The sequence below is a fragment of the Sinocyclocheilus rhinocerous genome, unplaced genomic scaffold, assembly GCF_001515625.1.
Source record: "Sinocyclocheilus rhinocerous isolate Xijiao unplaced genomic scaffold, SAMN03320098_v1.1 scaffold3102, whole genome shotgun sequence".
NCBI lineage: Eukaryota > Metazoa > Chordata > Actinopteri > Cypriniformes > Cyprinidae > Sinocyclocheilus > Sinocyclocheilus rhinocerous.
In genome coordinates this window covers 67,323-81,279 of record NW_015654111.1, presented here as the reverse complement: position 1 = coordinate 81,279, position 13,957 = coordinate 67,323, and the positions used below count along the sequence as shown (strand labels likewise).

The 13,957-nt window shown below is 39.5% G+C and overlaps 1 protein-coding gene across 1 annotated transcript in view; it reads right to left on the bottom strand.

Annotated features, from left to right (window-relative positions):
* The window catches only part of LOC107716961 (E3 ubiquitin-protein ligase HERC2-like), a 55,868-nt gene that overhangs the window by 28,084 nt on the left and 13,827 nt on the right, over nucleotides 1-13,957 (bottom strand). The window contains exons 11-36 of the mRNA XM_016523602.1: nucleotides 12,976-13,133; nucleotides 12,752-12,865; nucleotides 12,410-12,661; nucleotides 11,113-11,306; nucleotides 10,828-11,028; nucleotides 10,447-10,675; nucleotides 10,069-10,193; nucleotides 9,580-9,758; nucleotides 9,265-9,449; nucleotides 9,008-9,172; nucleotides 7,432-7,617; nucleotides 7,002-7,172; nucleotides 6,812-6,915; nucleotides 6,565-6,715; nucleotides 6,071-6,285; nucleotides 5,771-5,903; nucleotides 5,488-5,615; nucleotides 5,047-5,242; nucleotides 4,832-4,962; nucleotides 3,212-3,388; nucleotides 2,922-3,058; nucleotides 2,662-2,813; nucleotides 2,017-2,208; nucleotides 1,557-1,744; nucleotides 1,246-1,438; nucleotides 953-1,135 (exon numbers count right to left, since the gene is read on the bottom strand). Of these exons, the coding sequence (XP_016379088.1) occupies nucleotides 953-1,135; nucleotides 1,246-1,438; nucleotides 1,557-1,744; nucleotides 2,017-2,208; nucleotides 2,662-2,813; nucleotides 2,922-3,058; nucleotides 3,212-3,388; nucleotides 4,832-4,962; nucleotides 5,047-5,242; nucleotides 5,488-5,615; nucleotides 5,771-5,903; nucleotides 6,071-6,285; nucleotides 6,565-6,715; nucleotides 6,812-6,915; nucleotides 7,002-7,172; nucleotides 7,432-7,617; nucleotides 9,008-9,172; nucleotides 9,265-9,449; nucleotides 9,580-9,758; nucleotides 10,069-10,193; nucleotides 10,447-10,675; nucleotides 10,828-11,028; nucleotides 11,113-11,306; nucleotides 12,410-12,661; nucleotides 12,752-12,865; nucleotides 12,976-13,133 (4,439 nt within the window). The remainder of the gene's footprint in view (nucleotides 1-952; nucleotides 1,136-1,245; nucleotides 1,439-1,556; nucleotides 1,745-2,016; nucleotides 2,209-2,661; nucleotides 2,814-2,921; nucleotides 3,059-3,211; nucleotides 3,389-4,831; nucleotides 4,963-5,046; nucleotides 5,243-5,487; nucleotides 5,616-5,770; nucleotides 5,904-6,070; nucleotides 6,286-6,564; nucleotides 6,716-6,811; nucleotides 6,916-7,001; nucleotides 7,173-7,431; nucleotides 7,618-9,007; nucleotides 9,173-9,264; nucleotides 9,450-9,579; nucleotides 9,759-10,068; nucleotides 10,194-10,446; nucleotides 10,676-10,827; nucleotides 11,029-11,112; nucleotides 11,307-12,409; nucleotides 12,662-12,751; nucleotides 12,866-12,975; nucleotides 13,134-13,957) is intronic.

Here is a 13,957-nt window from a genome sequence, read left to right as displayed (position 1 = left end):
GCTCTACAGACAGTTCTTTTGACCTCAGGGCTTGGTTTTTACTCTGATATGCATTATCAGCTGTTAGACCTTTAATTAAGACGTGTGTGCCTTTCCAAATTATACCCATTCAATTGAATTTACCACAGGTTAACTTCACTTGAAGTGTAGCGACATCTACAAGCAATATGAATGCTCCCGAGCTAAATTTCAACTGTCCCAGATAAGGGTATGAGTACTTATGCAATGGAATCATTTAAGTTTTTTATTTTTAATACATTTACAAAGATGTTAAAAAAACAGTTTTTTGCTTTACCATTATGGTGTATGGAGTGTAGATTGATATGGAAAAAAAGTCATTTGAAGCAGTTTAACAAAGGCAGCAACATAACAAAATGTGAAAAAAATGAATACTTTCGCAAGGCACTGTATAAGCCAACATTTACATTTGTAATTTGATACAATGCACTTATTGTGTATTTACATGCTTTTATGTTGTATTTATATTTTTAAAATGTTAGGGATGCACCGAAATTTTGGCCACCAAAAATAATCGGCTGAAAAATGGCATTTTCAGTTTTTGGCCGAAAGAGAAAAACGGCCAAAAATATAGCGTGCGTCGCACCGCCCAGGAGTGTTCAGTGCGCAGGTCTCACTCTCCCTCCAGCTGTCGTCACTGCGCGGTGTGACGCTCCGCTCAATGTTCCGTTCTTTGAATGTGCGTTCCGTTGAGTGGCTCACAGCCCGTGTGAACGCTCTACTCGTGTACCGCTCATGCTCAGCGGAAAAGCAGTAACTAACACTGTACCTAACAATTATTTTATGACAAGTACAAATACACCTAATAGATCCATAATATACACTTAATACCCCCAAATATATACACCTATAATAAAGGTGTACAAATATTTTAATAATATAATATAATATAATATAATATAATATAACATAATAAAAAGAACTGTGCTGTTACCAGTCTTGTCATTGGTTCCACTCTCCACCAGTATCCTGAGTAGACCGCACAGAGTGCTAATAGCGTCAGCCTGCATCACCTCAGCATGAATCCCAGAGGATAGTGATAGTGTCTTCAACAGATTAACTGTACTGGTCAACATGATTGCAGTGGGGTGAACACTCTTCTCCATCACCTCCCCTTCTAAGAGAAAGAGAGAGAGATTATAAATCAACATGGCAATTTTAAGACCAAGACTGGGTAGTAAATGCTTTGTTCTTTGGCATGACACACTGCCAAAGTGCATCACAAACCTATGTCGTCCTCTGTATCAGAGTCTTCTGTGGCCGGTTGGGTAGCAGGTGGCGGCTCTGCCAGTTTAAGGTCATACTTGCCCTCTTTGCCCATCCTGTAGGAATTGGTGCTGCTGGTGTCCCACTGGACACGAATCCAGCCATCTTCTCCCAACTCCCCAATCACACGGCCCAGGCCTGGTGGTGGCCCGTCCTAACACACACCAAACAGGAACATGAATAAACTAACCTGACAATGCCTTGTTATCCACATTTGCAATGCAGAATTCATACAAGCATGCACAAATGCAAACACGTCAGCTTTAACTTACCTGATCTCCCCATTTCCAGTCAGGTCCTCTCATCACCCTAGTGCCAATCTTCATCATAGCTGCCAACTCAGGGCCAGAGGCAGGGAGAGGGGTGGGGGCCGTCTCCTTCCTGGACTCCTCGAGAACTGTAGCTGAGCCTCCATGAGCTACAGAGCTCGGATCCTCCTCACTGCTATCAGAGCTGGGACCTGTGCAATACAATGCCAACATATTCACAATCAAAAATTACAAAACACACTAAACAGTAAAGAACAGACCAGTCTGTGCCAATTGAAAATAGTTGATCTCTGTTCTATAGGGACATATTGGTTCTGACACGACAGAATAGAACCTACCTTACCCTATACAATAAAGTCCATCTGACCCCATTGTATTTAACCAATCTGACACAATACAACTGGCCCTATAAACTAAAACCCATCTTATTTAAGAAGAAAGCAAGTCAAGAGAAGGTCCTGACCAATGAGTCGAAGAACACTCTGGGTGAGGGCGAGGATGCCAGAGTTCAGTAGGAGACTGAGGCTGTTGGCTCCATGTTTGAGAGTGAGCATATGGAGCATGGCCAGCAAGAAGCGAGCCTGAGGAATGGTACCCAGACTGGGGCCTGCTGGGTTCTCATTAGTGATGGTCTGCAGAGGCACTGGCTGCACACCTGGAGGAGAGGAAACAACACTAAATACCATACCATTCAAATAGTTGGGGTCAGTAAGATTTTTTTTTTCTTATTTCATATTTCAATTAAATGTTGTTATTTTCAACTTGCTTTTCAAAGAATCCTGAAAAAAATTGTTTCCACAAACATACTAAGCGGCAAAAGCATTTTCCGCATTGATAATGTGAAACTGTAGAATGGGGTAATGGTCAAAATTCAGTATTGCTATGACAGCATTTTTAGATATTAAATATATAATATTTCATAATATTAATGCTTTTACTGTATTTTCTAACAAATAAATGTGGCCTTGGTGAGCATAACAGGCTTCTTTCCAACAAAATAAAACAATCTTACTCACCCCAAACTTTTGAACGGGTAGTGTACTTCAGTACATTAATTAAATGGGTTTTATGATTACTGCAATTGTTTGGGTACAGTGAAATGACATACCCAGCTCTTTGAACTTGACGCTGGCCTCCAACAAGATGTTGCGGATATTCTGGATGGCCCAGGCATAGAGCTTACCGAACGTCACCTCCAGCAGCATGCGGTTAAATGGAGGAATGAGATCTACATCTTTTAGACAGTCAGCCAGTGGTTCTCTATCAAGGCAAAACAGATATTAATGTAAATACAAACCAATGTAATTTACAAGATACTGTAGAACAGGATCAAGAAATCAAACTTCCTGCTTATATCTTTATACTTGCCCAATATTGGTCCCTTCAGGTATGACTCTCTGCCAACCACAGAGCATGGCGTACTGTACAGAGGGCAGGAGGAAGTTTTTGGATGCCAGCTTCAACATAGTGTCTATACCCTCCAGCCGGACCTCAGCTCGCTCCAGCTGTACACAAGTGTCAGATAATATCAGACTCCCATAGTTCTTTATGCCACAGTAATGTTAGGAGTTAATAGTGTCATTTACAGATCCAGTTTATGTTCAGAACTACCGTATTAGGCAAAAGAGATGGGAGTGGTTGAACTTCATTTTAACTACCTGTTTAAGGAGGCACTTTCTCATCTTCTCCACATCCAGCGGTTCCTCCTTCAGAGCAAACTCAACAATGGCACTCATGAGGCTGGACTGAGAGAAGGAGCCCTGAACACTGTGCTTTAACCAGCGGTACTTCTGAACACTGCCTATGGTGTTTAGCAGAGGCTGCCACTTATCCTGCTATAAGATAAAATAGAAGAAAATTAATAAGGCTGTCAATCAAATAACATTTTAATAGAATGAATTACATATGTTTAATTCATCAAGTTAATTGTATAATAGGGCTGTCAAATCGATTAATTGCATCCAAAATAAAAGTATGTTTACATAATATATGCGTGTGTGTACTTTGTACATTTATATGTGTATATATAAATACAAACATACATGTATATATTTCTTACATATATACATGTATGTGTATGGAACGATTTTCCGGACAATTTTCAAATAGAATAGCAAATTGTATTTTCAATTGCGTTTTCAATATGTGGACGCATAAATTGTGACATAATCCAAATGTAATTGCAAATCCTGCATTACCGTTTGCATTTTCGCTTTTGCGAACGCAGTGACTGCCAAATTTCAAATGAAAAAGCAAAGTCCATTTGCAACTGTATTTCCCATGTCTTAGGAGTTACGAGCCTGTCATATTTAAATAGCAATATTAATTACCACGTCTGCTTTTTCACTCTCGCTGCGTCGCGCATGTAACCTGCCAAAACTCAAATGGAATCGCAATTCCTTTTGCATTTGAATTTCCGATGTCTACATGGAAAGCTGCCAATCATCATCAGGGGCGGGACTATACTAGGGGCCGTGTTTGTATTGGGAGGTGACGTCACTCACAGACTACGGTAATGCAGGATTTGCAATTGCATTTGGATTATGTCACAATTTATGCGTCCACATATTGAAAACGCAATTGAAAATACAATTTGCTATTCTATTTGAAAATTGTCCGGAAAATCGTTCCATACATGTGTGCGTATTTATATATATATATATATACACACACATACAGTACACACACATATATTGTGCAAACACAAACTTTTATTTTGTATGCGATTAATCTTGATTAATCAATTTCACAGCCCTATTTTAATCATATTTTTAAAGAAAAGCTCCTCAATAGAGATGATTTAAGATGTCAAATTTAATAACGCAAAGAGACCTATTTGATGAAAAACATTAAATCAACCAAAACAACACATTAAATGTTAATAAATAATCAAGTAGCAAGTAAATTAGTAAAAATAGTAAAATAAGTAAATAAATTAGTAAAGACAATAAGTTTATGCCAAACCAAAAGAAAAAGCATAAATACTCTGAAATATACAGAACGCATAAGTGAATCCCCAAAGTAATTTTAACTGAAAACGCTGCTGTTGAAGGGGAAGGTATTTAAAGCAACTTTCAAAGGAACTGTCCTGTAGCTATAACACATGCAGATAACACCAAGATGACAGAGCCAGACACGCAAGAGTTATTTATAGGGACACACCACAGCTGTGATAGCCTCATCAGATCTTGCTGAGATATGCATAATTCAATTAGAGAAAGCAAGACAGAGAGAGAGAGAAAGAAAAAAATGCTGAAGGTAAATGGAGAACAGCAAACCTTTGGGGATTTGACAGCGGTTTGTTTCTTGTCCACAGGGGCAGGGCTGATGGGAGCAGGCAGCTCCTCATTGGTCCCTTCCCTCTCCATCTTGCACTCCTCCAGATCAGCTGACTCTGATTTCTTAGGCACTTCGAGATTAAGCAAAACATGCTATAATTATAAACTGAACATCCTTTTACACAACACTTAAATGAACTGTTAAGACTTGTCACCTCTCTTTTTGCGGCGGTCTCTGATCAGTTTCTGCGTGATCCTCTTCCAGCGAGGCTGAGAGCTCAGCAGCTTCAGTTTGGACACAATGGACAGGTCGTTACTGACGGCAGGTCTGAGCTCATTAAACAGGAAACGCAGCCTCTCGATCACTGGGGCGCACACCTCCTTATAAGAGCGGCCTTGCTCCTGGTGTGTCTGTACCAGACGGGGAAAAGGTCAGAGAGCAGGGGTCAAAGAGGTCATCATGATGTAGATGACAAGGTGACATCCCACATTACCTGACATGTATTAAAATCTAAAACTAAGGTACTAAAGTGTGTGTAATTAAATTTAATCTCAAATATGACAGCTTGTTCTGCATATTCCAAGGAAAAAGGTACAATGTATTGTAACATCTGCAATACAAGCATATTTCCATTATTTAGATTGTCATTGCTCACTTTTATCAAAGAACACTTGGCTTGGTACACCATTCGACACACATCAATCACACATTTCGGAAGGGACCTCTGTTTCCCCTGGTCCACACCCAAGGCACATTGATCAACAAGCGAGAGGGCGACATGACCTGTATAAGAAAACAGAAATTGACAGTAACAATGACAACTCTGTTTAGAGTTTTTGGCTAGTTCACAGAGCAGGATTTCAGAAACTTAAAAAATATATATATGTAAATACAGAGCAGCCACCACCATTCAATACAACAAGAACTTTTTAAGTTACCAAGGTCCTGGTGCTTGAGAAAGCAGCAGAGCAGCAGACGGCCCACTTCCTCTACAGGATGTTCAGGTGGAAAAGTGATGGGAGTGATGAGATGGTACTGTTTACAACACCGCTCGATTTGGCATAGAAAGTCCTGCAGAAAATAAGAAAGAACCCCACATTAACTATCAGAACACATCCCAAATCCTACGGCCTCTCTTCTGATAAACAATCTGACAGTGAAATATTAGGGAATGGGCTGTATAATAAGTAATACTAAAAGAAGAGACAAATAAATGATACTCTTTCACTGTGTATGACCTTCACAGTGTGGTCCTGGGTGTTGTTGTCAGCGATGGCCTGCAGGAAGGGCTGGGCGTGATCACTCAGGGTGATTCTGCGGCAGTAGAGTTTGGCTTTGTCTGGTGTGGTGGTCCCAGGAGAGCTGCAGTGGTCCTCATCCTTCTCCTCATTATAATTATAGTGGATCTGACTCGTCTGAAGACCACCAAAGAAAATCGATGACTGGAGCCATTCTGGAAGGTATAAGATTAAAGGCGATTTAAAATGTGAAACATCTTAAAATGTCTTTTTTTTTTTCTTAATATTTTAATTTTTTTAAATTATTTTACTTTGTAATTGTACATAAAAAATATATTGTATATATCATGTTTGTTTGTTTTTTTAAATTCCCTTTTTTAATTTTTGTTTTATTTTTTATATTTGTTTCTTGGATTTTTTTTTTATTTATGTATTGATTTTTTGATAAACCACTGAAATGTTTGCAATATTATAACCTAAATAAATAGACTCACTGGCACATTCTAACTCTATGCGAGAGAGAGGGGTGCTCATAGCCAGATATGAGGCATGTAGCCCCAATAGCAGACCAAGGTTTCTCTCAGCATCTATCAGAGGTGAGGACAGACTGCTCAAGTCAGGCGTTGTCACCATTTCCTGGTTGGGCTGGAGAAAGACGGAGGCAAAAACAAGAAGAAACATGAAGTCCAAACATTCTGAGAATAAAACGGCTTGAAACTGTAATGCAAAAGTAAGACAGACCTCCATGTACTGTCCCACACAGAAAGCTTGCATGAACTCCCTGGTGTCTTCAACCTGTAGAGCGGCCTCTAAAGCTACCACAGGATCTTCTCCTGCAAACTGGGCTGTGGGGGGAAACAGATGTCAATAAACTCTTTATTTGAAAATGAACTTCAAGTAAAAGGTTTCAGTCATTTTTGTAATGTTATACCGAGGATGCTGTTCCCAGTTAGAGTTTGAGTCTGGAAGTCTTTAATGTCATAAACCTTCCCATCAATGACAGTCCAGAAGCCGCCATCTTTGTTATGATTCTCCAGGTCAGCTTTGCGGATAAGCGACACTTCCTCATTGTTCTTTGAGCTCGACCCATTAAAAAAGAAACCTGCAAAGAAAGAGAGGCTCAGCTTATTGTGCTTCACTGCTCTTCATTTACAATATTGCGCTTTTCTGCTTTCAATTAACTTTAGTAAACTGACTAAATATTGTGTTTAAAAACATTACAAGTTTAGGTTTTATCACATAGAGAGATCAAGAGATTTTAAAATGCATAAATATATACATACTGGATCAAAGCATTACTCAATTAAGCAATCAGACTATCTTGGTTATGAAGGAAGTGAGTGAATTGATCTTTCACATACCCATGAGTCCAGGCCAGGCGAGATCCTCATTATCATCTCTCTCCATTCCAGGGGCAAGATGGTTAAAACGGTCCACGTGCTCCAGAAGAGCAGCGAGGAGAGGAATGGATCCAGTCTCCTGCATCAGGCCAGCATCATGGGTCAGCAGCAGCATGATGGACACAATCAACTCTGGTAGCAAAACACCTGGAGGATGAAGAAACATGATGGCTTGCAAATGAAAATGCATCAGCCATTGCTTTGCATTTTTTTTAAATAAAATATTCACACAAAAATGTTTTTAATTCTCTTATTATTTATTCACCCTCATGTTATGTCCAATCCAGTTTGCTGTTATTTATTCATAGAATCTGTGAGATACAAATTCTCATAGCTTTCAAATCAAATTAGGAGCAAGTTGGACGTCAGTTCAAAATCAAATTTCATTCGTTTAGGCATGCCTTCTGAACAAAAGTCATGACAAACACTTTATACCATATTTGATTTAAGGGGTACAGTGGTGGCTGATAACAAATAACAGCACATAGGTTTGGAATGGCATGAGGGTAACTAATTTTCAGAATTTAAATAAACAGAATTGTCATATTTGGATGAATTATTCCTTCAATGCTAGAATTGTTCTGAAGCTGTAATTTGAATATGGTGAATTTTATATAGTAACATGTCATTTTCACCTGTGAGATCTCCCTCAAGGACACGTGCCACCTCTGCAAAGTGACGATGACTGTTGAGGGCGATGCTGGTGGCCACAGGAAGAATATCTCCAATGTGTGTGCACAGCAAAGCCATGTACTTCTTCAAAAGAGACCCCACTCCCAGAATCTCTGAGTGACTCAAAGCTGTGACAATGAGAGATACTGTTGACTGGATGCTCAAAATGGTGACTTCTGTAACAAAATCCCTCCCCCAAAAATTAAGTTCTTCTACTTACTGTATCCTCCCACACCCACAGTGCCACTGACCCCCACGTACAACTTGCAGACCAACAGCCTCTGAAAGCGCAGCAGTAGGTCCAGAGAGGCTGAGCGCTCCTTGCTGACCTGCTCCGTGTCTTGGCAGTTTGAGATTCGTCGTGCCACGCAAAACACCTGGAGGATGAAGAAACATGATGGCTTGCAAATGAAAATGCATCAGCCATTGCTTTGCATTTTTTTTAAATAAAATATTCACACAAAAATGTTTTTAATTCTCTTATTATTTATTCACCCTCATGTTATGTCCAATCCAGTTTGCTGTTATTTATTCATAGAATCTGTGAGATACAAATTCTCATAGCTTTCAAATCAAATTAGGAGCAAGTTGGACGTCAGTTCAAAATCAAATTTCATTCGTTTAGGCATGCCTTCTGAACAAAAGTCATGACAAACACTTTATACCATATTTGATTTAAGGGGTACAGTGGTGGCTGATAACAAATAACAGCACATAGGTTTGGAATGGCATGAGGGTAACTAATTTTCAGAATTTAAATAAACAGAATTGTCATATTTGGATGAATTATTCCTTCAATGCTAGAATTGTTCTGAAGCTGTAATTTGAATATGGTGAATTTTATATAGTAACATGTCATTTTCACCTGTGAGATCTCCCTCAAGGACACGTGCCACCTCTGCAAAGTGACGATGACTGTTGAGGGCGATGCTGGTGGCCACAGGAAGAATATCTCCAATGTGTGTGCACAGCAAAGCCATGTACTTCTTCAAAAGAGACCCCACTCCCAGAATCTCTGAGTGACTCAAAGCTGTGACAATGAGAGATACTGTTGACTGGATGCTCAAAATGGTGACTTCTGTAACAAAATCCCTCCCCCAAAAATTAAGTTCTTCTACTTACTGTATCCTCCCACACCCACAGTGCCACTGACCCCCACGTACAACTTGCAGACCAACAGCCTCTGAAAGCGCAGCAGTAGGTCCAGAGAGGCTGAGCGCTCCTTGCTGACCTGCTCCGTGTCTTGGCAGTTTGAGATTCGTCGTGCCACATCCTTAAGACGAGCTATAGTCTGTGAAGCAATGTTTCTACAGAACAAAACGCAAGGAAGAGTGTCACTACAGGCTATGAAGTTCAAAGTGTCACTTCTGCTAAAACCCTCTGTAAGATTACAAATGTTTCATGTATTAAACACAGAAAAGTGAATCTCTGAAGTACCTGAGCAGCTGTTGGACAAGCTGGACCAATGGAAGACTCTGTTTGTTTGTTGACTCATAGATGCCGGTGTTGATCAGGTCTTTGTCCAGTGTAGTGCGACAGCGATGCAGCGAGGACGCACTGGCTTCCTGCTCATCAATTTCCTTCTCTTTCTGTGCCTCTTTCTTTGCCTCAATATCCTAATAGAAGATACGCAGAGAAAGAATTTAACTAGAATGTCAAATCAAAACAAAAACAAAAGACAGAAAAACAACAACAAACCAAAACACAAAACACAACCAAACGAAAAATAAAATAACAGTATATACACATTTCAGATAACAGATTACACAATTATTTAAAATTTAAATGATTTTTGACACTTTTCCCTCAGGGGTCATGAATCTGTTTCCTCCGTTTTGTTTTTGGCAGTGCTCTGTTGAATGTTGCAGATATAAGGCATGGAGGGTGAATAAATGATGAAGTGACAAATGAATAAAACATGCTGACCTGGATCTCAGCCGTGATGGCAGCATTCAAAGCGGATTCCAGCCCTCCGTCCGCCATCAGACTACTAACCAAGAGGTCGATCATGAAGCGACGGCCAGGACTTACACTCATCTCATTAGCAGATGCTAAAAAACACAGAAATGCTTCTGACCATCAATGCTGTGATAGAAACAAACATGACTTCTTGTGATAACAGAATATATGGTACTAAGATGATTTATCCACTAGATAAAGTTGCTGATGTAAACTAGCCAACTGCATATAAATTAAGAGTGACAATGCAGAATCATGAAAGAAAACAATGACTATTGATTAAGAGATGCAAATAGTACTAAGTGTTATCTAGCAGTTTTCCAAGCACAGAATGTATGCACTGACCTGCATTGGGCAGCAGTGAGGACAGGGCTCTTGCTCTTTCCTCTGCAGTGGGCAGTAGCACTGACCAGCCACTCTGGAGCACAGCCTGGGCGGCCGCCTGCACAGTGTTTAAAACCCCCGCGTTGCTGGCCAGAGTCACCACCGTCTGCTTGAGGTTATTAAGCAGCCCACTTCCCAGGCCCAGACCCAGCTCCTCAGGGTCCACCTGGTTACTGATGGCTGCATGGAGCTGAAACAGTTACAATACAATGACAATTTTCATTTCTAGGTGAACTATCCTTTTAAGAAGACATAAGCTCTACCATTCAAACAGGTATTTCAGAATAAATCAATGTACATTGCAATTTAAACGGCAGTAACCTGAAATTTTAGACGACTGACCTGTAGTCTGAGCAGGTTTAGAGCAGCTACAACCATGCACTCTTTCTCCTGCGGTGGTGGCCAATCAGAGCTGCCATCCATGCCCTCGCTGACCTGCCGAAGCAGCAGGTCCAGCTGGTCAAAGGTCATAGTGCACACGTCCACCACGAATGGTACGCGGAGCCCCACGGACCACTCAGAGCATGACGACCACGCAAAACTCTGAGAGACAGAATATAAAGATAAGAAGCATGCAGTCAAAAGCATTATACAATTAATTACATCCTTGTAAAAGACAGGTCATACCTGGCCAGGACCGCAGGAGATGCCCACTATATGTTTGGAATTGAGGCCCGGCAGGGCTTTAGGCTGCTTCTTATTGGAGAAGAGAGTGTCAAAGTGCTGTAGTTTATCGTTACTGCCCCAGCTGTGCACCTCCCCTTCTTCTGTGAGGGCCAGGCAGTGTGTAGAGCCAACCGCTACATCCACCACCCTCTTACCTAAATTGACAAAGAATTAAATGTTATGAGCAAACTTCAGATTAAAAAATGCAGATGAAAACTGGTAATCAAGTCAAAATAAACCATCTTTTGAAATGTATGCTGATAAAGTCAACATGAAATGCCATTTGTACACCATTTTTCTTCCATAATGTAACATTTACAAGTGAATATTAATTATTTTTAAAAATGTAGGGAGAGACTTGATTTGATCCATCTGGAACTGAATCTGAATCTGGATTGTGAAAAGTGGCTATTCCATAACAAAATGGAGAATGAGTAATGGCATTGGAGGACTACTCCCCTCCTGAAACAGTCAGCACCTACTTTTTGAGCCACTGAATAACTAAATTAACTGTTAGCCAGAAATGCTGTATTACCTATAGTAATGCCTAAATATTTGTCTATTGGTTAAAATGAAGCATACTGCAGGTGACATCACTGCAAATTCCTTTCAGAGGCAGAGCAAGATATTATATTTCGGTGTTATTTTATTATTTTAATTTAATATTTTATTCATATATTTAGTTTTTTTTTCTAGTTTTTAAAATGTTTTTATATTTAGATTTTTTCAGTTTTAGTAATTTTACTACTTTTTCCTCTAATATTTATATTCTATTATAATATTATCATATCAGCTTTAAATATTAACAAATTAAATATTTGTATAATTTAAAACAAAATTTATTTTAAAGGGGTCATATGATGCAATTTCAATTTTTGTTTCAAAAAGGCGGGGCATAGAGGAGAAACAATAATGTACAGTATGTGGAAAATAATGTTTTTTTTTTACTTTAAACCGCATAAACACATTTCATTACACCAAATACACAAAATAATGTTCTTTTTAGCAGCATCATATGACCCCTTTAATAGATTTAGTTAACAATAATAACAGTTATATTTTAATATAAGACTACAAAAAAAATCATCCTTTGGAATAATATGTGCATTAAACATTCACAATTAGTCATTTTTCCAAACACGATCAGGAATACGCATTAATAAAAAAAATTAAAAAAAAGTCATTCTGACTTTGGCTTCAGTTTTCAAAAACCTGAGATGTGTATTTTGTGAAAACACAATGGGTGAAAACACTGAACCTTGTAGACTGTCAAGCAGTTTGGGATAGCGGACGTGTTCGTCAGTGCCGTGGCCGAGTCTTTGATTGTCTCCTTTGCCCCATGTGTACATTTGTCCATCTTTAGTAAGAGCTACGGAGAACTGGCTCCCACAGCACACCTTCACGATTTCCAAATCCTGTAACTTCTCCACGAGTTTAGGCGTTTTGCATCCATCACTGCCCCCACGGCCAAGTTTACCATAGTCTCCATCACCCCACGACCATACCTGACCTGTAAAGAGCATGCAAGAGAAATGATCATGCCATGATCCACTCATCATCTTAAAACCACTGCCGGAAATGCCCTTATCAGATGTCGCACCATTCTCAGTCACAGCGAGGGTCTGAGCATCTCCACTTCCACAGGCCACATCAATCACCTTAAGCCCCTTTAGAGCAGATACCAGCAGGGGAGTGGTCTGGTCCTCACTAGAGCCTTCAGAAAAAAACATACAGACATCATTTAACTCTGTCCTGAGGTAAGATTCTATATGTCTTGTTATAAACAGCAGTGGATTTTAGCTGGATTTATACTGGAGATGTTACCGTGGCCCAGCCTGCCATAGTTTCCTCGGCCCCATGTGTACAGCTCTCCATCTGCTGTGATCGCTGCGCTGTACGTGCTGCCACATGCGATGTGAATAACTTGCTTCCCCGCCGGCCTCCCTGAGAATACTGCAATCATGGTGGGTTCCTCTAAATACCTGTAGAAGTGCAAAAAATAAACAAAATGGATTTTCTGTGATTCATTGTATACAAAGAACTATATACTGTTTTTATATTACATAGTACTGTTTTTGGCTGGCTGGAATGGTTGGTCGACCGATATATCAGCTTTGGCATTTTTCAAATATCGGCATCGGCCAATCAGTTTTGCTGTTTAGCCTATGTGTTCGAAGCGTTTATTTTGACAGCGCACCGGACTTTTATTTTGATGGCACTGAGAACGACAGTGCCTGAGAACACAATCTTTGAATGTCTAATAAACATTTAATTTTACAAACCTTGCAGACTTAGTCGAATCCAGCTGTGAGAGCGTGCATTCGTATCCTGCATGATCGGATACGAATGCACTCTGCGTGACGGTCGGTCTGTGCGAATTGAACGCGGACAGGAGGAGAGTTCAGCTTCACGAGACACACGATCGACAAACTTTAAACTCGTGATTTCAAACTACGGTGTGGCTTTATCCATTTGCCCACTGTCATATTCATATGTAAAATGAGTGTTACCTTGGCTTTAGTTGAAAAAAAAAAAAAAGATTTCCAATGCACACAAACCTCCCAGATTACTGAGTGCCCTGTTGGTTGCAGTGTTTACTTGCTTTTTATTTATGTATTTAAAATGATTATTATTTAAAAAAAAATAAAAAATTTTGTGAAAAATACTGTAATAGGATTTCAGAATCAAGAAGTGGTCATCTAAAGTATAAGTATGTTTATTTTACACATTTCTTTTTCAATTAATTTACGAAATAATTACATTTCTTACAAATGAATTAAAATAAATAAATTCTAATTATAATATA